The sequence below is a fragment of the Nyctereutes procyonoides genome, unplaced genomic scaffold (genome assembly GCF_905146905.1).
Source record: "Nyctereutes procyonoides isolate TBG_1078 unplaced genomic scaffold, NYPRO_anot_genome, whole genome shotgun sequence".
NCBI classification, from domain to species: domain Eukaryota; kingdom Metazoa; phylum Chordata; class Mammalia; order Carnivora; family Canidae; genus Nyctereutes; species Nyctereutes procyonoides.
In genome coordinates this window covers 12996139-13019849 of record NW_026575130.1, presented here as the reverse complement: position 1 = coordinate 13019849, position 23711 = coordinate 12996139, and the positions used below count along the sequence as shown (strand labels likewise).

At 35.9% G+C, this 23711-nt stretch overlaps 1 protein-coding gene across 1 annotated transcript; it reads right to left on the bottom strand.

Moving 5' to 3' along the window:
* Positions 1-297: 297 nt before the first annotated feature.
* CXXC4 (CXXC finger protein 4) lies at positions 298-23589 on the bottom strand. The gene is made up of 2 exons (XM_055342417.1): positions 22479-23589; positions 298-4263 (listed from the first exon to the last, which is right to left on the bottom strand). Exons 1-2 carry the CDS (start codon positions 23544-23546, stop codon positions 4219-4221), a joined length of 1113 nt encoding a protein of 370 aa, XP_055198392.1. The 5' UTR covers positions 23547-23589; the 3' UTR covers positions 298-4218.
* Between the last annotated feature and the right edge of the window lie 122 nt (positions 23590-23711).

The window sequence follows — 23711 nt, the reverse complement described above, 5'->3', positions numbered from 1 at the left end:
AAGACAAAATCTATGAGGAAAAACAAAATGAACAAAACCGGCATATTTTATGAAAGATTTATATACAGTATTCATTCTGCTGACATAAGGGCAAGTGTAGAATTATAAGCTTTTCTTTATCATAAACAAAATTAGATTTTCAAGATCATATGTTCATTACTTCAATTCCCACAAATAAAAATTTGTTCATGGAAAAATAGAGATATTTTGAATACTAAAGTCCTTTATTCAACAACACAGAAATTTCACAAAAACAACTTTACTGGGCAAATCGAATGTGTTTTTTTTTTTTTTTTAGTTTTTTTTTTTTTTTTACAGTTTTGTACATGCCCCATAAGTAATTTTCTTTAATAAATACACTGTTTTCCAAAACTGCTTTTTTATAATTGCACAAGCATACATACACCTTACACAAATATCTATTAGAAAATTTAATAGATGACTGCACAGTTCAGAATAGGAGAACGCTGTGAAAGGAGTACATTTTGTGGCCCATGTTCCTGAAATATCTGACTTCCTTGCCATTGTGAAAATGGAATCCCTCCTCACATAGTAGCTGTCTTTTATTCACTAGGAATACAGATCTCAGTGTGAAACTGCCAAATTTAATAAAAACAAAATCTGAAACATTTAGCTGTTACATGAGAACCAACTGTTTGATATCACTGTGAATCTGACCATGATCAAAGACCCACTACGGCTTTTTGCTGAATATATTTGACCCTGAATAGTGTGTTCATTTAACTGCTTTCCTCTTTTTTCATTATTTGATTACAGATACTATCAGCTTAAAGACTTTATATGCTTTAGCATTAATTGTACAACTTACATGCCAGGGATTCTAAATGAAAGGAAGGGAATATTCCTTTCTGTTAGTGATTGCTTAATAGTAATTCATGGGAAGCCCACCATCTCTTGCTCCCTATAAATGTGTTTAGAAGAAGGAAGTTGGGTGTTGAGGATTAAGCAACCAGGAGATGTTTTTATATACTCTTACACTGGAGAAAGACTATTACCTGTTTTCTCTCCTAAGGATGGATACGTTTCTCATTTTAAATATGCCTCCACTTCTACACAGGCAGGCAAAATCCATCAGAAAGCCACTTTGGTTTGAAGGCCTGAAAAGAGGGAGGTTTGCTTTATGAGGTTCTTCTAATGATTAGGGTTTTGAGTGACAGCTGACAAGGAAATTGGTTCATTGTACTTCATACCAACACCCTGTATATTTTCCAGCTCTCCTCAACTGCTAACAGAATGTGGCATCTCCTTGTCTACACCTAGAGAAGGTAAGAGTCTTGTGTATGTCAACCTCTTTTACAAAGTTTTTAACTTGGCTTCTCTGATATGCAATTTTTAAGCTGTATAGTTCACCACCATCTATATTCTGATTGCTATCTTCCAAATTTTCTTGGTATCAAATATGAAATATACAGTGAAGAATTTTCAAAAGTTACATTTCATTGGTATCGTAGAATCATGAAAAATGTAAACCTTTAAATCATGCCCTCAGGGTTATAATGGTCTGTTTTACAAGTTCTCAGTGTATGGACTTCAGGGGAAGAGAACAAGAAGGAGGCCAAGAGTAACATCTTTCTTCAACATACCAATGAGAACATTATATGTACCCTACATTATGTAAATAGAATTTTACCAAAAACATAAAAAGGGTGGTGTAAAAGAACAATATTAAGAATGAAAACGTAAGCAAATTAAAGAAAAGCTGCACTTTTCCATTTCAATAATCAACAGATTTTCTTTCATTAAAAAAACTGAATTGGCATGTAAAACACATTTTACAATATACAGATTCATTAGTTCTTTAAGAAAACAAACAAAAACACATCAAGACATGCGATACTGGCATGTATATTAGACTCTCAGTACACTGTCATGAGATCTTTACATGTTATTGTATGCCTTATGCAATCTGAATAGACGTTTGTTTCAATTCTGTAGTAACAATCACCATTTTCCAAAAAGCAAGGCAAACTTACCATTCAAATGAGAAAGTAAGTTTTCACTTACTTGTAATTAATTAGCAAATTGGCTTTAAAAATAAGTAAAATCAAATAAAAATGGACAAGAAAGAACTCATATAGTTCTCATTGGTCCCAGAGCAGAAACAGAAATTCTAAATAGAAACTCTCAGAGGAATATACATCAAGCAGAAAGCTATCTCAGAATTAACATACAGCACATTTTAGCTTGCAATTATTTAATGATCTTCTTTAAACATGGATAGGTGTAATATATAATAAATTTTCCTTAAAAAGCCCATTTGACTGTACCTGGAGGTCTTGCGTTCATATTCTAGCCAGGTTCAGTCACTTGCTTTACACACTGGCATTTTTGCAGGTACCTTCTCTACCCCTCCCACCCGTACTCTGATAATGAAGTGCTCCTTCCATGTTTTTAAAAATCTGTCATATTATTTCCCATTCACAACTACAACTAGCCTTTTAAATTTATTAATCTGCTAGTCTTTCTAAAACTTTACAGTCCTTTTCATCACCCTTTCTCTTCTTAAGTTATTTTTCTTTGCATGATCCATCTTGCTAACATTTTTCGGCAGACTAATGGATGTCACAGGCTAAAACAGCTGGCTAATGGATAAAGAACAAAAGTTACAGTAACATGGCAACTTCAATACTCCATGTATTTTTGCTAAACTCTATTTTATTCTTGAAGATGAAAATTGTCTTTGTAATCTGGCAAGAAAAAGTAAAAGTTATAAACTTCCTAGGTATCATGTCATCACAATATCTATCCTATTGGGACAGCCTTAGGAATATTGCCTGCCATTAGAAAACCAAATCCTACATGAAAAGGTAGCACAGATCCTATGAAGCATTAGCTCCTTTGTGTTTGGAGCTGTTTGCACTTATGGAATCCCACAGAATGTGGCCCTGCCTTTTCAGGAATGAAAGTATCAGGTGACAAAATAGGAATGGGAGTAATGGAACATTACACTGGGGGCATAGGGGAAGGCCACTGGTCTAACTGGGAGGCTATGAGAAAGGAAGATAAAAAGAGATTTAAAAGCCTCACTTTTATGAATGTGCTTAATTCTTTTAACTTAAAAACATATCTAGTCATGCCTCAATGCAGGAGGTCTTTATGTATTCAAATTTTAAAACAAACTACCCATTTCATATCATACATGGAATTATAACATTTGGGTACATTTTATTGTTTCTTTTTCCTACCAAAAAAAGAGAGCAAAATATAAACAAACAAAAAACATACATCCCATATTGGGCTGAGAAAAAAAAAAAGTCAGTCATGAATTTCTCCCCCCTAAGATATGATACTTTTCTCTGTATCCTAGAAAACACTGGTATTTTTTTTTTAATTTATACAACTGATTCTGCATGTTCCAACTACTCTGAGTACTCCGCCTTACAGTGCAACCCAAGACAAGTCAACTACACTAAGTATTTGAGAGGTATACCCTTCTGTACAGCTCGTTTGTAAGCAATGCAAGTGCATAACCACTACTCTAATATAGTGCTCAAAAGATTAATTGAAACTTTCATAACATCTTCCCCTCTTATAACAATACAACTGAAGGTAATTGCTGGATGCATCGTAATCTTTTAGTCTTGTAAAACTTGGCATCAAGTCTCTACGGAAAGATGCATGGCAAAACATGCCACTGCTGTTGCTGCTTCTAGAAACAACTGGCAAAAAATATTTAAAGCTAAAATTTATTGCTCCAGATTTAACTCGCAGAACCATACTGTTGTGTACAAACTGTTAATCTCCATAGATGCTCAGACATGATTGTCTCCTTGTGTCTAAACACACAAAATACAAGCTGCTATCTGTACAGTTTACAGTACTGAAACACATATATTTGAAAATGAAGTATAGATATGTACTTTGCAAAGATACATGATTTTACAGCAGGGGTTTACCCAAACTTATTTTTTACAGCCACTTTCAAAATAGACAACAACTTCACTAGTAGAGCTAAATTACATCAAAGAAAGAATCAGTGTATTGAAAGTAAATAGACTGGCCAATTCCCCAAGCTCCCAGATTATTTTTATATGTCTTTTTTCTTTTCTTTTCCTTTTTTTTGGAAGAAACCCCTATACATAAAATGAAAATAGTATCTGGATATTTTCTTCAGTGGTGGACTAAGCAGTTTCTTAAAACAAGACATTAGTTTGCCCTTCACTTCCAAATGCCTTGAAAATAAGATATACTACTGCTTTAAAAGAACCATCGGAATGCTTCAGCGCTGGGAACAGGTGTTCTCTATAAAAAAAGAGCAAGAAAACAAGTTAAGCTTTCTTTCTATGCCAATATAAAATTAGATTTTTTTCTCCTTTACACTTCAGCAATATTTTTAGTCAGCAATACACAACATAATGACTTGTATATTTCAACATTTAATAAAAAATGTTCAGCCTTAGAACATTACAAAAATTAGAATATTGACTTTAATGCTAATTTACTGAATATAATGCTCAAAACGTTAGTCTAAGAAATACAGGAAACACAGACTAGAACATGGATAGCCATTAGAATATAGAGGGAGGTTCAAACTATTAGCCAATAGTAGGAAGTCCAGCCAGAAAGTCTGTATCTGCTGCATACATATGCATCCTATATAAGGTTGATATTTAGGAAATTCAGTGAAGTAATTTCTTTACTCTGGGGAATTTCATTTACTATAGGACAACAAGAAATATTACATTGATATTAATTCTATCATTTAACAACCGCTCATGCTAAACATTCCTGCAAATAATCAAATGAAAACTATACTGACAACATATGCCACTATTTTAAAGTCTGCATTTTCAACAAATTAATGTTATATATATGAGACAAACTTATACTAGCCAATGATACTCAGTGGAGCATAACTATCCTTTTGTACCATAAAAAGACTATAGTTTTCCAAAGGAGTAAAAAGTTAGCACCAAAAGTATAAGCCATCCTTTTAACAAAAAACTTAAAGTTACGGTGGGCCTTTTTTTTTTTTTTTGTCAGAAAAAGGTTAAAGTATTGAATTTTCCTCTCTATATTAATATTACAGTAATTCATTACACTATACTGTTCTTTAAAAAACAGAATCACATGAGAACATATTGAAGGTACATAAGAAACAATAAGCTACATTTTCCTACAGGAGCAAATGAAAGAGAGTTGATTTTATTTCTTAGACAGTCCAACAATCCTGTGTAGAATACAAGATGGCTGCTAAGAATATGTATATAAATTGGTATGTTGAATGTTACCAAATTATTGAGTAGGTACAGAACATGAACATACACACACGTGCACACACGCACCTCTTGTAAACAAATCTTAAGATGGTGTTAATAGCACTTGAATTTCATATTTCAGAAAATACATGAAAAATTCTACTCTAAAGTACTCTTTAATAATTGAGGCTAGCTTTTATTTACTTTCTCACATTTGATTTATTTGGTTGAAAAAGTCTACTGTAATAATGTAATCTTGAAATTTAAATGAAAAAAAAAAACATTTTGGAAAGCAAAGCCACTTTTCACTATTTGCACTATAAAGAATTTTTAAAAACTTGTCCTCACAGTCAACACAATAAATTTCAAAATGAATGTGTAAGAACTAATGATTTTTTTTCAAACTAATCATTTTTAAAAAATAAACTCCACTCCCAACGTGAGGCTCCAACTCATGACCCTAAGATCAAGTCTCATGCTCTCCCAGGCAGCCAGGCACCCCAAACTAATGACTCTAATGTAAGTTTGTATAATGTATATACAAAAATATTTAACTTGTGAAATATTATCTAAAAACTCAAGAAAGTACATTATTTCCATATAAATAGTACTTTTAATATTTTACTCCTTACTCCTCATGGTATAATGTTTTCTTCTCTCCAGCTGCATACCTGAATCCCCATCAATTGATTTGGTTGATGAGAAAAACCCCTCTACCACTTTCCAAAATTGACTTTTGAATGATAAATATAATTGTATATGCTCCTTACTTTTATTTAGTCATTATTAAGGGAACTATATGAAATAATAAGAAACATATTCATTCTAATATTCACACTTTACACACACACACACACACACACACACACAAGCAGTAAATGAAAACTTAGACGTTTATACCAGATGCTAAGCTTGCTGCCTGATGCCAACTAAGAATAAATTTTATATAAGTATGCATACTTATATAAATGTAGTCATTTTTAACAAGATAAGTTAGATCCAAACATATCCATGCAATTACAGATTCACATATGAAAAATAAACATGTGCATATATATTCATATATATTCACATTTACATGTATAGAATATGACATAGAGATGCCAATTTACTTTCAGATGCCAACTGGAAACAAGACTGTAAGTATATACTTAGATAATCTTGTATCTTGATAAACATATATGTTTATGAAGATAAACAGAAAAATGTATGGAGTACATTTTTTAAATGAGGTGAACTCCTTATGTCTTGGATACATTTTGAAATATCTTTTCCAATTCTTTGCTCTTCCTGTGCCCCTTTCCATTACCCGATTTTATTTGCAATATTTAGAAAAAGCAAGCTTCATCAAATGTCACCTGAGATCAAAGGTCATGGTTGTGAGGAGAAACATAATCATTTCTCAATGCTTGTTAGCACCAAAAATTATATTAGATAATGCAAATATGAGAAAAGCAGAGAGCTAGTTTTCTTTACTAATACAACCTGTCACAAAATATAGCACTGTGATGTGTGCATATTATTATGCATACATTGAGACCAGTAGTATCTCCATATACAAAGATAGAGACAATCCACTGATACACAGGAAGGGTGAAGATAAGCAAGGAAGCATCTTTTAAAAATTACTTATCCCTCATATTAAGAATTTTGAGGTTATGAAGCCTAAAAGTGATTTGTTGGGAAATCACCTAAAATGTGTGAGAAAACAAGAATACCACTAGTGCATTAACTGGAACAAATTTTCAAGGCAGGCACCAGAAGCTTGAAGTGAGGTTGCTCTAAATTTTATTCAGGGTTAAAAAAGTGACAAAACTCCTTAGTGCCCCTAGGCCACAAAAAGCAGAAGATGTATGCCTGACCTCCTGCCCAATTTTCACTTGGGCTCAGTGGAAATTTACTTTACGCCTGGACTGAGTTCTCTTTGGCCAAGATGGGCAAAGCAACACTGTTTGCTTTCATACATGAAATATTAGTTAAATCATAGGTGTTTTATTAAAACTGTATGAATACATAAAAGATTGATTAAAAATAGGTTTTTGATTAATTCTGTACTAATTTGGGGACCTATCTTCTCTAATTCTGTCAACTAATGAGGTCATCTTCGTTAGAGGACTTTTACTTCAAATGGTGTGGGATCTCAGCACACCAACGGGGAGGATTAAGCACCCTGACCAGCTCCCTTAGGGTTGTATAAATTCAACAGTCCCAGCTGGGGAATCACACTTTTGATGAGATTACAGTGACTTTCTGGATCTCCATGATGCTTGCAGGAAATTGTTAACCTGAGTGACAGGAAAGCCAGATTCCCCAGGAAGAGAAGGGGGCGGGGAGGTAAAGAATAGAATGGAGTTGAGCAGCATTGTTTAAGGCAGCCTTCACTGCTCATCCAGGTGCGCACACTGACATACAGCAGCCTGCTCCCAGGAGGCCTGGGGAGAAACCTGCAGGCCTCCGTTCTCCTTCCCCTATTACTATAAAGCATGGTGTTCCAGAGTATTCAGTCCTACGAAAGCCAGAGCCACATACTGAAGACTCTAAACTAATGAGCTGTTTCCCCCTTAAATAATTTTAGAAAGCAATGGTAATTCCTTGTATAAGATATATAAGAATTTTGTGTAAGATACAGACTATGAATTATATAATCCAAGCCCAAGTACAGCTTACATATACTTTAAAAAAATGAACACAAAAAGTTATTAGTACGTCTCCAGCAGAGGTATATTTAAGCTTAATTTTTGTTAAATCAGCAGTGAAGAAATAATTAAACAATCTAAAATAAGTAAAAATCCCCAAGGCTGCCACCTAAAGAATTTGAGTATTTTTCTTTTTTTGGTGTCTGCTGAGCAGTCACATGAACTGTGGTATCTTCAGGTTGAGCATGCATCTACATACTCTTGTTTAAAATATGGCAAATCTAATAAAAATTCTAATAAAAATTCATCTTCTGAAAGCTGCAAATGGGATATCCACACTTCCCTCTACATAGAGATATGTGGGAATGGCTATTCATTTTTAGATACAACATATAAAGTGTGGCACGAACAAAACCCATCATTTTAGTAAAGTCGCTCATTAACCTTCAAAGGGCAAATTAAAGAGAACTCAATGCTGAAATTTGCTTCAGAATGCATAAAGCTATCTAAATTGAGATAATAATTATGACATTAGAAAATTCTGTAACTAAAGTTAAATGCAGGTTTCCAATATTTCTTCATATACTTTCTAATCCAAAAAAGCCTTCGGAATTCTATTGTGAAACAGGATGCTTCTAATACAATGATTTCAAAGCTGGAGTCAGTATTTTGGGCTACAATTATTCTTAAACTAATCAAAAATAGTTTCCTGCTTTCCTATTTATTATTACTTAAAGAAATGGAAGTCACCTAATCATTTTCTGATTCTCATATGTAATGATGTGAAGTGTGCTTTTTCTAATCCAAAGTAAAGCAATATCAAACTGTAGTTAGCCAGTACAGCCTCTTTTAAACTCTTCTTGAATACTGTCTTCCTATGAGGAGTCCCCTATAAGTTTCTTAGGCTCCAACCATCTAAGACTTTGAAATTGGAACACCTCACAGCATTTGACTGACCTTTTCACACTAGAACTTGAAAACCTTAATAAATCACTGTAATTTTGCAACAGAAATTACAAGAGTATGACAAGAGATAATAGTAAGTACCACTGTTTGCCTTTAGATATTTGATCATATTTTGTTTTGGCTTCATATGAAACTTTAAAACTCTGGAGTATTCTGCATGAACAGAAGGAAAGGATTCCTGAGGGAGGAAGAAAATTACTTTTTTTCCTGTTTTGATTCACAAAGAATGCTGAAACATCAAGTTATATAGGTTCTCAATTTTTTTTACTGACAAAATTTCAAAAACTACTTAAAGAAATGAAAAATTGTATTATACATACAATATTGTGAATTTGAATTCACACATACATTAATACAAATCTTTGGATAATTAATTATGATCTAAAATAATACCTAAGAAATGTTAGAGACACTCTAAAATATTTTTAGCAGAAATATTTTTTATATCCTGTTTATAATTAATATATTTCAGAAATCATAGACCAGTAATTCACTAACTTTACTAGAATTATTAGCAAGCACAAGTATGGCATAGGTCAGTGAATCTGAAAGAACAATTAATTTATGATATGTGATAATCTCACAGTCCCATAATTTACTGTTTTATAACCAAAAACTTTATATTTTAATAATAATGCCTCAATTAAAAATATATAAACTAATATAAGTAAACAGTTTCTACTTCTTAGGTTACACCTTTATTTTTCTGTCCTACCGTAATATATATGTCATATATATTATGTAATATTATATCATATGTATGATATATATGTACAATATATATCACATATGTGATATGTATCAGATTAAGTCTTCTCATAATTCAGATTCATTTATCATATAACTGTATAAGTATCTGTACACTCACATTTTATTTTGGCCATTATCCAAATGTAAACTAAAAACATCAATATTACCAGTAACTGGAATATTAGACCACTCCCTAAAAGAGAGAAAGTACCAAAGAGGTAACTGAGTAACTTACAACCCAATTTTTTGGAGGCCTTAAATATGATTATAAGAACTCTACTTTTTTCGTTTTCAAATCGACATTTATGGCCAGGATTTCTCTGATTACTGGGGAAGAACTAGCAATGGCTTTTTCATTAGTATCCATCCTCTGTAGCCTGCTGCTCCTGCTACTCCTTCTGCTTTGCAAATATTGACAGCTCCTCCTCTTCCTCCCCCTCCTACACAAACACCACCACCCTCACCATCACCACTGTGATAGCATGGTTTTAGGCTCTGATAGCATGACTTGAGAAGATAAATCTAGGTAACTTTTGTAGATGGAAAGATGGGTTTATATATTATGTTGAACAGATGCTAAGTCAAGCAATGTGCTAGTAGAACCAGTTAGGAAAACAATAGTCTAAAGGAGAATTTATGTGTCTAATGGGTAGGCATGGGTTGGTAGGAAGGAAAGTAACAGCTTACCACCATGATTTACACTCGTCCAAAAGTGACCAAAAAAGGTGCCCACTTTGGCCCTAGTATCTAATGCAACTTACTTTATTTAGGCAAGTCTTGTGATTAATACTATGTAGGATTATATTTCAAGTAATTTTGGTAAAAACACTTCAAATCAAATCATTCTAACAAATAAGTAAATTTATTGTAATATAAATGAGTCACTTAGAACTTGAAATGTTCTTGGACATATAAAAATAAACTGTAATAGGATAATACCAGGGTAAGCAGAAAGAGGAAAATTGTTCAATGACCCACCAATTAAAAAGGCATTTTTTGAAAGATTATTTTATACAGTACTTTTAACCCTATGTTAAAGGTTCTTAGAGGGAATATGAAAGGCAACTAAGGTAAAATTGACATTAAAAAGCAAAAATTAGATTAATAACATCAATACTGTCAAGAATGATTAGAACAGAGTCAATTCTATTTATATGTTCCATGTTTATATTTCATTTATGAATATATATATACACAAATATATACGGTTATATGATAGATGAATGTTAATCAATATGCCTACATACCTATCCCCATCTATCTACCCGGCAGAGACAAAAGTTAGATAATTCTATCTCCCCTGGAAGTCACTCGACTAATCCTGTTTAATGCAACAATGCCTTTAGGTGAGATCACTGCTAATCAGCTACTGAAAAACCGCCAGCATTCTTTTTGTCATAAAGTTGTACAATTTTGAAAATTTTCATTAATTTTAAAGCAGACAGTTGAACTGTTTTGTTCGTTTACTGAAAAGAAGAAGAAATTCTTGTAAAATGTGAGGAAATGGGAGGTCACTCAAAAAATATTATGAGGTGATGTTTTAAAATTATTAAAGCTTTGATTTGGACAGTCTCTAACATGTATTCAAATGAAATACAATAGTTACACCAAACCTCTATAAAAAATTCAAAATACAGCTCTTTTTGAAATATTATAGATTTGAAAATTTGAGAAATATTCTTTTTTTATATTATATAAAAAGTGAAAATAACTTTAATAAAAATTTTTCTCTTAGGCTAAGTTCCTTAGCAACTTGGATGTACTCACTGTACTTCATTTGGTTCAGAATCCTCTATGACATTCCAACCACTTCAATAGACCCAAAGAAACCAAAGCATGTTTTATGTCCATAAATGACTTATAAGAATTTAGAGTAAATTCCAAATATTTCAGTCATTATCATCAAAATAATGTACTTGGTTAGAACTATACTTCTGAAAATAACACGTAGCTTTTGGAGTATTTCTTTAAAATTTTTTTAATAATTGTAATTGTCATCACACCAAATGCTTAAATTCACAATCATTCTGAGTTTTTGTTCTCCTTTTTTCTCTTTAAGTAATAAAATTAACAACAATTATTATAACTTAAACTTTATCAAGTTATCACATGTTACCTAGCTCTTTCGAAATATATTGACTAATTTCCCTCATTAAGAGGATATATAAGCATTCTGTACTACCATGATATCAGCATATCTTGTGCTAGAGCAAGTCCTTAAATATTCAGATTTAAATTTCTCCTCAGAGGATTTCGATATACTACTTCTTTTTCTATGAGTATCTTTGTGCAAACATATACACCTTCACAAAATAAACTATCTAGCAGAGTCAATTAATAAGCCTAACTTTTTTTCAAACACAGAATTTATAAGATGTAGTGATTAATATTCTTTCTTCCACCTTTTTTGGAGTCTTTTCTGTATGCGCATTTTGTATTTTCTAGGAAATTCTCTATATAACCACTTAAAAATTACAGATATCTTTGACCAATTGGTTGTTTATAGGATAGCCTTCATCTCTCTAAACACCATCGCTAATCTGGAGCATTCTTTTTCTCACCTTGGCTTTTCCATGTTTCTGACTGCAGACCTGAGTGAATTACTCTTAAAGAGAAATGACAAGGTGGGGGAAAAAAACTAGTTTCTGTGAAACTATTTTTTCCGCTATGGTAAATTAAAAGAAACGGTGTTGAAAAGTTCTAGTGGGTCTAAGCCCAGACTCATGGCATCTTGCCAAAAATTTTGAGACATTAACTGTTTCTACCAATTTCTTACTTAAACCAGATTCAAGAGGATGACCTTGCACATGACAATCCTTTCTACCAATGTGCTCCTTTCGGGTTTCCCTTGTATCTGTAACACTATACTTTGCCTACCTTTCCTCTCTCCCTCCCTTCCTTCTTTCTTATTCAGGTCAAACAACGATTTCCACTACTCTGTAAAATATACTTGAAATAACAAATCATACTGTAGAGTCTCAGTATGTTCAAATGTACAAAGCAAGTATCCTTTTCTTTTCTTAATCCTTGAAAAATTCTATTAATAGAAAATTTAATTCTATACCATACAACCACCTGAGGAAACCAGGTAGAGATCACAAATAGTAATCTGTATTTCTTACCTAGGCCTGAGGAAGAACTAAGCCAAGGATGCATCAAGGAATCCCAAGGCTTTTAAATAGGTATGACATTGTTTACAGAGCAATTATATTGTTTTGATTCAATTATGTCATTTTAAACGTGTCCACTTCTTGGACTGAAAGTTAAAAATGTAAGCAGAGAACTAAGTATCTTGGATGAAGGACTAAGATGCAGAGTTAGAGATTTAGGTAGGTGTTGCAAAAGGCAGAAATGAAAAGTTTAAGTTCCTTAAACAAGTGTCTGTCTCTGTTTGTGTAAACATATGTGTATTGTATATCCACATCCACAGCACTTAACCACAAATCTTAGAAAATAATAGTTCCTACCTAAAGATCTATCAAATTGGATTGAATTGATCAAGGGCTTACTATGTGATCAGTAACATACCATGGATTCATGAATATACAGCAGAGGTAGAGACCTGCCTAGGAGAAGTAAAGACACGCTATTGATAGAAATACATTCAAATTTTACTCTTTATCTTGTTACCATTGTTCCATTTACAAATATAATTTCTCTCCTCACTACAGACTTGTTCAATGGTGTTGGTGCTGTCACTAAACTAGTGTTTTTCAAACTTTTTTGACTGCAACCAACACTTAGAAATACATTTTACATAGCAGCCTAGTACATGCATACACATACATTTATGTATACATACAAACTGAAACAGAAGTTTAACAATATGTACTCTTACTGTATGTACTGCAATCATATATTTTATGTTCCACTCTGTTCTGTTCTACTTTTTAAAAATCCTCATGGCAAGCCAACACATGGACCACTAATGTTCTGTCACCTGCAGTTTGAAAAACACAGCTCCACGCCACAGAAATAACACACTCATGTGAAGAGAATCACATGAGGAAAATCCGAAAACCACTCCACTTCATAATGAATGTAACTCTATATAGCAGCCTTACATAAAAGATCCAATATGTATTTCCTTTGACACAGAAAAGGCCGATGTTCTCGATTTTATTTTTCATGGGTGAAAATTAGGGCACACAAAGTATTTAACGTTTACTAGAAGATGCCACATCTTCTCACTTCTCATCCATCAATTCATACAACTGAGAATTTTAGTTCTTTTCCTTATTCTTGATTCCATTAAAACCATCACTGGTTTTAACTCATTTAACCTACATGTGAGAACACTTCCCATAGACCAATCTTTCCCCAGCACAGACAGTTACTTTCCTGCCACTGATTCACCAGCACCCATAATCATCATTTCCACACAATTAAATTTATAGTCTATCTTTCTTTTAAAACGTATTTCATCTCTTTTCAATCTATAAGGGTTTGGAGCAAATATATCTTCTCTGGAATTTGCCAAATTGGCTGAAATACACAGAAATGCCAAAGAGGCTTTGTGATCTATAAACATTTGTCCCTTTCCCCCCTTGCCCACCTACATCTCTATCCTTTTGATTCTACCAATCCAGGTTTTTGTTTCTTTAAGTCCTTGAACAAGAAACAGCACTTTCAGCAGAGTTTTCCCCAGTTTGACACTTGTGCACATTCTCCAGAATGTCCTCTAAAGTATGAATTTAGATACAGAGGAGATCCAAATGGGATCCCATTTTCCACCCATCTTGGAAGCATTCTCTTTTAGTTACACTTTGGAATTATTCTACCAAATGTTTCAAAGACATAAGTAAAAATAATAACATCAGCTATAACACAATCTGTTTTCCCTGTCTCTGATTCAGCTGCCACTCCACTGAACTTGAGCTTTAGCTCTGACTCTCAAACCAAATATATTGAGTGAAGTCATAAAAATATTATCTTCCCTCTTTTTATAGTTTCCACTCTCTGCAAAACTTCTATAACTGCTGAAGGAAAGCAGACATCCATATCCTGTCTTGACAAAGTTCCTTCTAGATACTGGATTGTATCCTGACTTGAATATTCCTTCCTCAGTTTTTAATGCTTTCTGGATTAGTATTCCAAGTCTTTTAGGGCTTATCACTGTTTTCTCCCAAAAAACCATCAGCCTTTTCTATTATTGTTCATGACTCTCTTCATTTCATAAATACTTTCTCCTTATTAAACAGAAAAAAAGAAAGTTCTGTATACTTTACTTTGTATCTCAAAACGTGTATCCACTTGTTTTATTCCCCCACACAACTATCTCCCAAAACAAAAGTAACTCTAAAATTTTCCAATATTAATTAAACATGTCCTCCAACTAGAATTCACGAGTATTTAACCATTTCTTTCCTCTTTCTTCCAATGATTTTCTTAAATTAATTCACACTTAGTATAGCTCCCAACTGTGTCTGTCCAAATAAAGAAAATAGTAGCCAAACAAAGGCATTGTGTTAAGGTCAGTTTCTCTCTCCCTCTCTCAAAAGTTATAGAAATTAATGGCAGTGGTGTACCTTTGGTAAGGAAGAAGAGCACTGATTTATTTAACCTGGCTCACCACACAGATGGACTGACTAGGTTATTTGTGTTCTCCTAGGCATTTGAGGTGCAAGAACAAGGAAAACTTGTTTATCAGGTTTATCTCTTTCCAAGTGAAATCAAGCCAGATGTTTGGTGAAGTGGATGATTAAAGCAAAAATTCAGAAAACACAAGCCATAACATAGTCAACCTGGGCTTTAATTTCTGAAAACTATAAGCAACATGTTGATGTACGGAATTATCTGTAAACATAGCTGGCTATCTCAGTCTCTACTTTTCACTGAGGACTTTAACATAGGAATGAAAAATCATACAGCATTTTTTATTTCGCAAAGTACACTAACCTATATACAGCATCAAAAAGTTGTAAGCTTGGGGATCCCTGGGTGGCTCAGCGGTTTAGCGCCTGCCTTCAGCCCAGGGTGTGATCCTGGAGTCCAGGGATCCAGTCCCGCATCAGGCTTCCTGCATGGAGCCTGCTCCTCCCTCTGCCTGTGTCTCTGCTTCTCTCTCTCTCTCTCTCTCTCTCTCTCTCTCTCTCTCATGAATAAATAAAATCTTAAAAAAAAAAAGTTGTAAGCTACTGGATACTATTATCCCCATTCTACAGATGAGGAAACAAGCTTCAGAGAAGTTACACTGATGTGGCTAATTTCAACTGTAAGTTACCTGATACTATTGGCTCTTCCCATAACCTATCATCTAAATGTGACCGTATGGCCCAAATATAATTTTTAACTATAAAAGAAGTGAAAAGCCGAGAAACTAACAGTATGCTTTCCTAATACAATTTATATTTGGTTTTATATCAGCCAAAGAAATACATTTTTAGTATTACTTCTTTGAAAAAGTAATTTTCGCTTTGCCATTTGTTTTTCAGAAATGTAATGGGAGATAAGTGCGTTAAATATCAAGAAAAAGAAAAACAGAAAAATTTAACAGGCTCGCTCTCATACCTGGCTTTGGATTCTTATGCTGTTAAAATAAATTAAGAGAAAGCCCCGAAGTTTCACAGAGGAAAAAAATATTTCTCATAATGTTTTAGAGTAGAAGTTAACAAGCCTGCTGGGATCCTTTTAGCCCCTGCAGAGCTAAGTCTTCAACATTATTAAATGGCTGTCGCATCTGAAGTATGGTGCAACATAACTCAATAAACAACAGAAAACATATGATGCTGAATGGAGGGAGGCTTTTCGATTACCGTGCAGAATAATTCAATATGAGGACAGGTGTTTGTATGTGATGGAACAAGATATGACTGAAGGATAAACCACCCCTGTGCCCCTGCCCCAAATATTTTGAAACTCTAAAGGACAATAGGATAATGTCAGATGAAAAACTGTTAAGAATGAGCAGAAGCCCCGCAACACAACGAGCAAAATCAATGCATCTGCAGAATCTTCAAAATATACACTGATAACAACAAAAAATATTCTTGAAAATAAATGTTTGTAGAAAGTGGTATTTTCTGGGGTGTTCTACACCCCCAACCAAGATTATCTACATTTTACTCAGTGACTGAAAATCACACATACAAATGAAAAATTTTACCATTATTTTGGGTTCATTTTTGTTTTTTAAAGATTAACAAAAATAAAGGAAAACTAAAAGAGAAGTAGTCTTTTATCCAACTTAGATATTTATGTGGGCCTTCCTTTCAATAAATATTGAATTTAGCCTCTTAATTTGATTAGATATTTTTATATAATGAATACATTAGTTTAACATTTTGTAAAATGTAAGGAAAAATACATGTAAAAATGGTAAGCATATCCACTCATGAAATTTACTGGATAGTGGGACATTTTATTATGCTTTTTCAAAGCAAAATTTAAAAGTGAGCTGTTTTCTGGTAAAAATGAAAAATGTATTCAGACAATCTAACCAAGTGAGTTCGAACAATTCTAAGCATCAACAACTTCAAGAGAGTTTTCTAAAACACTTTTTTTACCAAATTAAATGATTGTTTTACTTGTGTATCCAGAAAGAATATACCAGGTTCACAACCCTGCCCCCCCCATAGATCTTCAGTGTCCAACCTGCCAAACTAGAGCCAATGGAGATGAAATGCCCACCCTGCTTCCACTTCTTTCCAGTTATAGTCTTATAGACTAGTTTATTAATTTGTTCTGTATTTGCCAACCTGTAAGGCTGACTATTTAAAACCCCTAACTGGGGATCCCTGGGTGGCGCAGCGGTTTGGCGCCTGCCTTTGGCCCAGGGCGCGATCCTGGAGACCCGGGATCGAATCCCACGTCGGGCTCCCGGTGCATGGAGCCTGCTTCTCCCTCTGCCTGTGTCTCTGCCTCTCTCTCTCTCTCTCTCTCTCTCTCTCTCTGTGACTATCATAAATAAATTAAAAAAAATTAATACATCAAAAAAAAAAAAAAACCCTAACTGTTCACTAAGGAAAACAAGGGACTAACCAAGGTAGGCAGCGGTACTTCAATCATCAATTCAGCAAAAAGTCTAAAAATCAAGTAATGTTTATTTTCTTAATCATTAGATAACTTTTAATTCTCATTTAAAATGTATGATATTTTTATCTTATTAGTCTAAAAGTTGTTACTGTTGATTTGTTCTGATTGCTTATTCGTTTGTATTTTGTTTCATGACAGTTGAATTTCAAATATTCTTAGTGGATAACTTATATATGGATTTTAATTACTTTTATTTTACTATTCTTAATTGCCATGTAAAAGATTTCTTATAATTTACATGATATTTGCAAGGGTGGGGGTAGTATTTTCATTTAGGAAGTATTTCAAATGTATGGTCCTTTTAAATAAAACAACTTTGACTACTTTGTATTAGATCTAGTGATAGAAGGAAAGTCTTGTTGGACTTGTATTACAGTTTGATGCCTTGACAGCAAATCTACTTGGCTTTAGTCAAGGCTAAACTTTTCTAAAGTTTTTTCTTATCGTTTATGAAATTCAGGAGCTTTTTTCCTACATTAGCTCTTTATTACACTCTAGTGTTAGTGTACTATCATTTTGTTTGAATTGATTGAGAACTTTCCTCTTTCCCTTTGATAGTCATATTTGCATTTTGAGAATGAAACAAAAATTTACATTTTTATAGTGGCATGTTGTCGATTTTACTAAAATTTGAGAACTCATTCTCTCATGATATATGACAAACTGGTGGATGTTTCAATTTAAGATATGAAACATTTGTGTTTACCGATACACTTTTTTTAAGTCACCTAACTTCAAAAACTTATAACATTTTCAATTATTGACTGGTTTCATTATTTAACTATACGGATTCTGAGTTTGAAGGACCACACCTATTTTACATACAGTCTACAAATAAATTTCTTCAGGAAGCAAGTATCATCTTCCCTGAAGACAATGCTTCGTCCAGAATTTTACGATTGCCCTTTGTGTGGTGGTAGGGTCTTAGAACTCAATAGCTAAGAACTTAATACCTAAAATAGTCTTCAAGAAATCAAGTTATCAAGTTTGGGGCAATATTTGGGTGTTTTCCACCAAACCCCTTAGAAGATCAACCTAACTTGTTGGCCTGTATATTCAATAGATAAATATTTTAAATGAGAGAAAAGTGTGAAAAGAAAAGAAAGAAATTAAAACTGTCGGTTCTCTTGAGGCTCCAGTTTTCTCTTCACTACAGTCTCTTCACTATAGGGTATCCTTTTCAAGGCCCTCCTCCAGCTTGTCATGGCAGTGTGTAACTTAGAGCTGAGAGCCAAGGGTGGGGGCAGGGAAACCTCCTGAGGTGCTGCTTACTAATGTAATTCCATAAATCAGCTAATGGGAGAGAAACCAGATCTGTGTGGTCTCTAATGCTGTCCCACAGAGATCAATCATGTCACCTGAACAATGTTCAGAGACTAAGAGGCTGGGGTTGCCCGTGGGATGATTCTATCCCTTGAGCCATATCGGGTGGGGATAGTTTAAAAAGTTAGATCTTCATATCAGAAATGTAACTGCTGTGAATATGAAAACTGAAGGATTGATTACCTTTGCATGAGGCAAAGTGACTTTATGTAACTTATTATCATAATGCATAATCACATGTTTATTAAAATCTCTCCACTTAATATTGATCATTTAGGATGCAAGTTTTTAAGATAAGTTTTTTTGTGGAAAGGTCATGCAGTATTTGTAATAACTGCTTTGAATAATCAGTGAGTTTTTTAATGTAGTAAAAATGACTAAATGAACAGTGTTACATGCAAATACGCAGTGCACAGTATCACAGAAAAACTAAATTTGTTTTATGTGTACTGTTATCTCATGGAATATTACCAGGGGGTGATTTTATAAACATATTTCCAAGGCATTAAGATGCTCTTAACATGAGACTAAGCAGGAAAATTTGAAAATAAGTAAGCCTGTTTTAAAAGGACTGCCAGAGGGGAGGCTTCAAAAAAAAAAAAAAAATGTGGGCAAGAATCCCAACACATCCATGTGAGTCTGTCTTAATTTCAGTTTACTCACCCTGAAAATCTGATTAAGCCTCCAGCCTTTGGGATGAGAATAAGTCAAAGGGAAGAAGGACACACGAGGTTTGAAATGATAAATAAGAATGTAACTAGTGATTACGATCCAAATATTCATTGGTGTCCATAATTTAAAGCCAACAAATATTAGCTCCTGAACTTAAACCTGAAGTCCACAGGTAATATCCATAATGAATCCCCAAATCATTATCCTCAGTGAGGGAGTCTATTCAATCTCTAAAACATCTCCGCAGATGATGATAACTTACAGGAACCAAATTAGAGAGGGAGGCAGGTCAGCAGGGGACTTTTCACCGACCAGCAAACACTGTTCCAGCTTTGGTTCAGTCATGTAAACCCCGTCACTCTGACATGCATCCAGCTGCTTCCCTACAGCCAAAACTGTGTGGATACACATATGCTTAAGGCTGCCACTGCCTTTTTAAAATAATCTAGCTAGAATCTTAGCCAATTAAAAAAAAAATGAAACAAAACAGCTCCCCCCGCAAACTTTTTCTTTCTGCCAAGTAACACTCCACTGACAATCTTAGCCTTGAGCCATGACCCATTCTCTGGTAGGAAGGGGTACTATAGTTAGGAAAACATCTTCAGAGAGCTCTACAAAGAGAGAAATTTGTTTCCCTTTCTTACCTACACTCCATTTTCTGAAGATCAACAAAACCTTTGTGCACTCGGATTAAAAAAAAAAAAAGGTAATACTACAGGGTCATATGAGATCAAAATGTCTAAAGAATTTAAACATCACAAGTTTGTGGGAAAACTATCCAAAGAAGGAAAAAACGGGAAATCTATGAAGTTTGTCTAGACTGATAAATCAGTATAGAAAGTTGTGCAGAAAACCTATTGGTATCCACGCTAAGCTCCTTCAGAGTGGTTATTTACTAAATAAATCAGAATTACTCAGTGGTCCTACCCAACATATACGCTAAATTGGGATGCAGGCAGTGCCATGGGTTTAGCTAAAGATGTGGCCTACCAGCAACATGAAATCTGTAACTCTAGATACTATAGTTCTAGAGGAAAAATAGACGCCATCTAGTCCTTATCAACTGGGTATTCACAGGAAATTTTAGTATGAACAGAATTTTAATTTCCTATGGGCCTTAGAGACCTAAAGGTAAGTTACAATAACCTAATCCAGAAAGCAGAATTTAAAAACTAAAGTCAAGTTTTTGCCACCTAACAAAATACATGGACCTGAATTTTTATAATTGCTATTATCTTTGTTTAAGCAGGGCTGCCAGTGGAAATGTAGTAAGCCACCCTGGAGTAAAGTCAAACTTTCGACAAAGAGATGGGCCTTCTTACAAAGAGGAACACATGTAATATTTTGATGGAACTGATCATAATCAATAATGATATCAATATAGTACTGTTTTATTTCCTGAATCCCAAAATGCCATTTGCTTTGTATATTAATAAAACTTTAAAAAATCTGTATCTCATTTATGTGTTCAAACCTGCAACAAAATTCTTTAACTCTTCTTTCTTATCCTTTTAAAGACCAGTCCTTCATGAAGACAACTCCTTTAAGTAGTGCTCACAATTTTTAAAAAGAATGTGCAAGTGCCCCTCTTGATGATAACTTGTGAGAGCCAGTCTCACTCTATAATCCAGCCCATAGAAGATTCCCATATCCTAAATCCACCATCTACATTCTCAAGTTTATATGAACATCCTGTCATCTGCTCTGTAAATGTTATCAAGGGACTACATATGGTTCCTTGTTCACATATCTTTGCTAAACATACCACTAAATTCATTCACCTATGATGGTACATTTTTTTCCCTTTTTGTTTTGATCACGTTAACCATATGAAATTTCCACCAGACACATCACTTTGTATTTAACACAATTAAAAAGTCTAATTTAACAATTACTTTAGTGATAACCGGTACATTGTCTGTTTTAAGGACATATAGGAAAAAGAAACTACGATTGACCATCTAGGGGATCAATCAAAACTGTGCTTGGTTTATAGAACAATTTTGTGATCACAAAATGGTTACTTTGTCAAACGCAGAGCTCAAAGGAAATATTCTTTGGTAACCAAATTTTAGTAATCATCTGCTTGTGAAACTATGCAAAAACAATTCTTAAATAAAATGATCATCACCTGCCCGAAACGAACTAATTTTGTTCCTCGATTCTAAGACACATCCCCTTAAAAATTGCAGATGGCGTTCAGCTTTCTGTATGACTCCCGCTTTCTCAAAAAATACCAGATATGCAGAAAATGGGAAACAAAAACATTTTTATCATGGTGAAGAGAAAAACTATTCTAGAAGGGGGGTGGAACACCCTTTTGAATCCATTTATTTCAGCTTCCAAGATTACTGTGTGTGTGTGTGTGTGTGTGTGTGTGTGTGTGTGTGTGTGTTAATGGAAACGTAGGCTCCTGTGCCACAAATGGTGTCCTCACTGTTACAACTGAGCCACTAATAAGTCTCTCTTAGCCAATAAAAGTATATGAAATGTGATGTGTCCAACCCTTTGGGCAGAGATGCTTTTAAAACTAACACTAAGGGGGAGGGAGGTATATTAAACCGCCAAGGGGCATTTCTGAGCATACTGAATGTGAAACTTCTGATTTTTCAGACCAATTACATTAGTTTACCACCGCAGATAAAAAGGAGGGGCGCGCCCCCCATCTGGAGGCCAGTTCCACGCGAAGTGCAGCTGCGGAGGGTGGAGGGGAGGCCGTGCCCTCGCCACCACCTGCAACTGTATCTTACAGCCTGAATGACGCTTCGGGAAAGGGGTACTGCATCTTCAAGCCAGACAAGAAGCCCTGAAGGGGAGAAGAGAGGGGAGTGAGGAGGGAGGGGGGGAGACTGGGAAACAAGAAATCATCTCCTCTGACCTCTAGCGAAGTGCCAGGTTTTTTCTTTAGCTCTTCACATTTCCTAAATTTGCAGATCTGGTGTCCCGTTTTGCGGTTCCTGCAACTGCTGCAGACGCCACAGTTGATGAGCCTCTTGCAGGGCACGCAGACCCCACACCTTTTCCTCTTCTTCTTGGCCGGGTTGGCTCCGCTAGCTCCCCCGGAGGAGGACGAGGAGGAGGAGGAATGATTCTGCGGGCAGTCTGCCAGATTGGCAATTTGAAACGCACTGTCTGTGACGGCTGCTGAGGCTGCTGCGGGGGAGTGAAGGGCTGTCATGACGATGACCCCTGGAGGTAATGAGATGCCCCCTAAAGCCGGGATAGCGGAAAAAGTCCCCACGCGCTCGGGGAGATTCATTATCTCTGCTTCAGCAGCGCCGCATTTGAGCTTGTTCATGCATTCCCCCGCCAAAGGTCTGCAGTGTTCAGGGGATAAGGTGGAGAGGAAATTAGTATTTGCCATTTGCAACGACGGCTCTGGCGGGCAGCCAGCTTTCCCCAGCCTCTGGGAGTCGTTTCGGTGGTGCATGCTGGTCCTGCTGCCGCCGCCGCCGCCGCCGCCGCCGCCGCCGCCGCCGCCGCCGCCCGCGGGGAGGATCGCCGAGGAGGAGGCGGAGGAGGAGGCGGCGGCGGAGGAGGATTTCCTGCCGCCCCCGCCGCCGCCCCCGCCGCCCCCGCCGCCGCCGCCGCCGCCGCCGCCCCCGCCGCCGCCCCCGCCCCCGCCGCTGCCCCAGAGCATGGCGGTGGCGGCGGCGGCGGTGGCCGCGTTGTCGCAGTTCCAGGGGGACATGCCGATGCGCGCGGCGGCCGCGGCGGCGGCGGCGCTGCTGGGGAAGATGGGGGTGGTGATGCGCGCGATCTTGGCCGCCTGCGGGAAGGCGCCCCCGTTGGTCTTGTAGAAGGAGGTGGCAAAGGAGCGGTAGCGCTCCATCTCCGAGTTGTAATCCACAAGGCTGTTGAGGGCCCCCTCGGGCAGGTGGCTCTCCTTGGGCAAGCCCGGGGCCTCCGGGCTCGGCCCCGGCTCCACGCAGACATTGGTGTTCATGGTGCAGGGGGGGAAGAAGGGGTGCAGGGTGGACGTGGGGACCGCCTGGTCCGACACCTGGGTGGGAAAGGGGGGGAGGTGGGGGGGCGGGAAGGGGGTGATGGTGGTGCTGGGGTGGGGGCCGAGGCGGGAGGGGAAGGTGGGTCCGGGCGGGGAGAGCAAGGT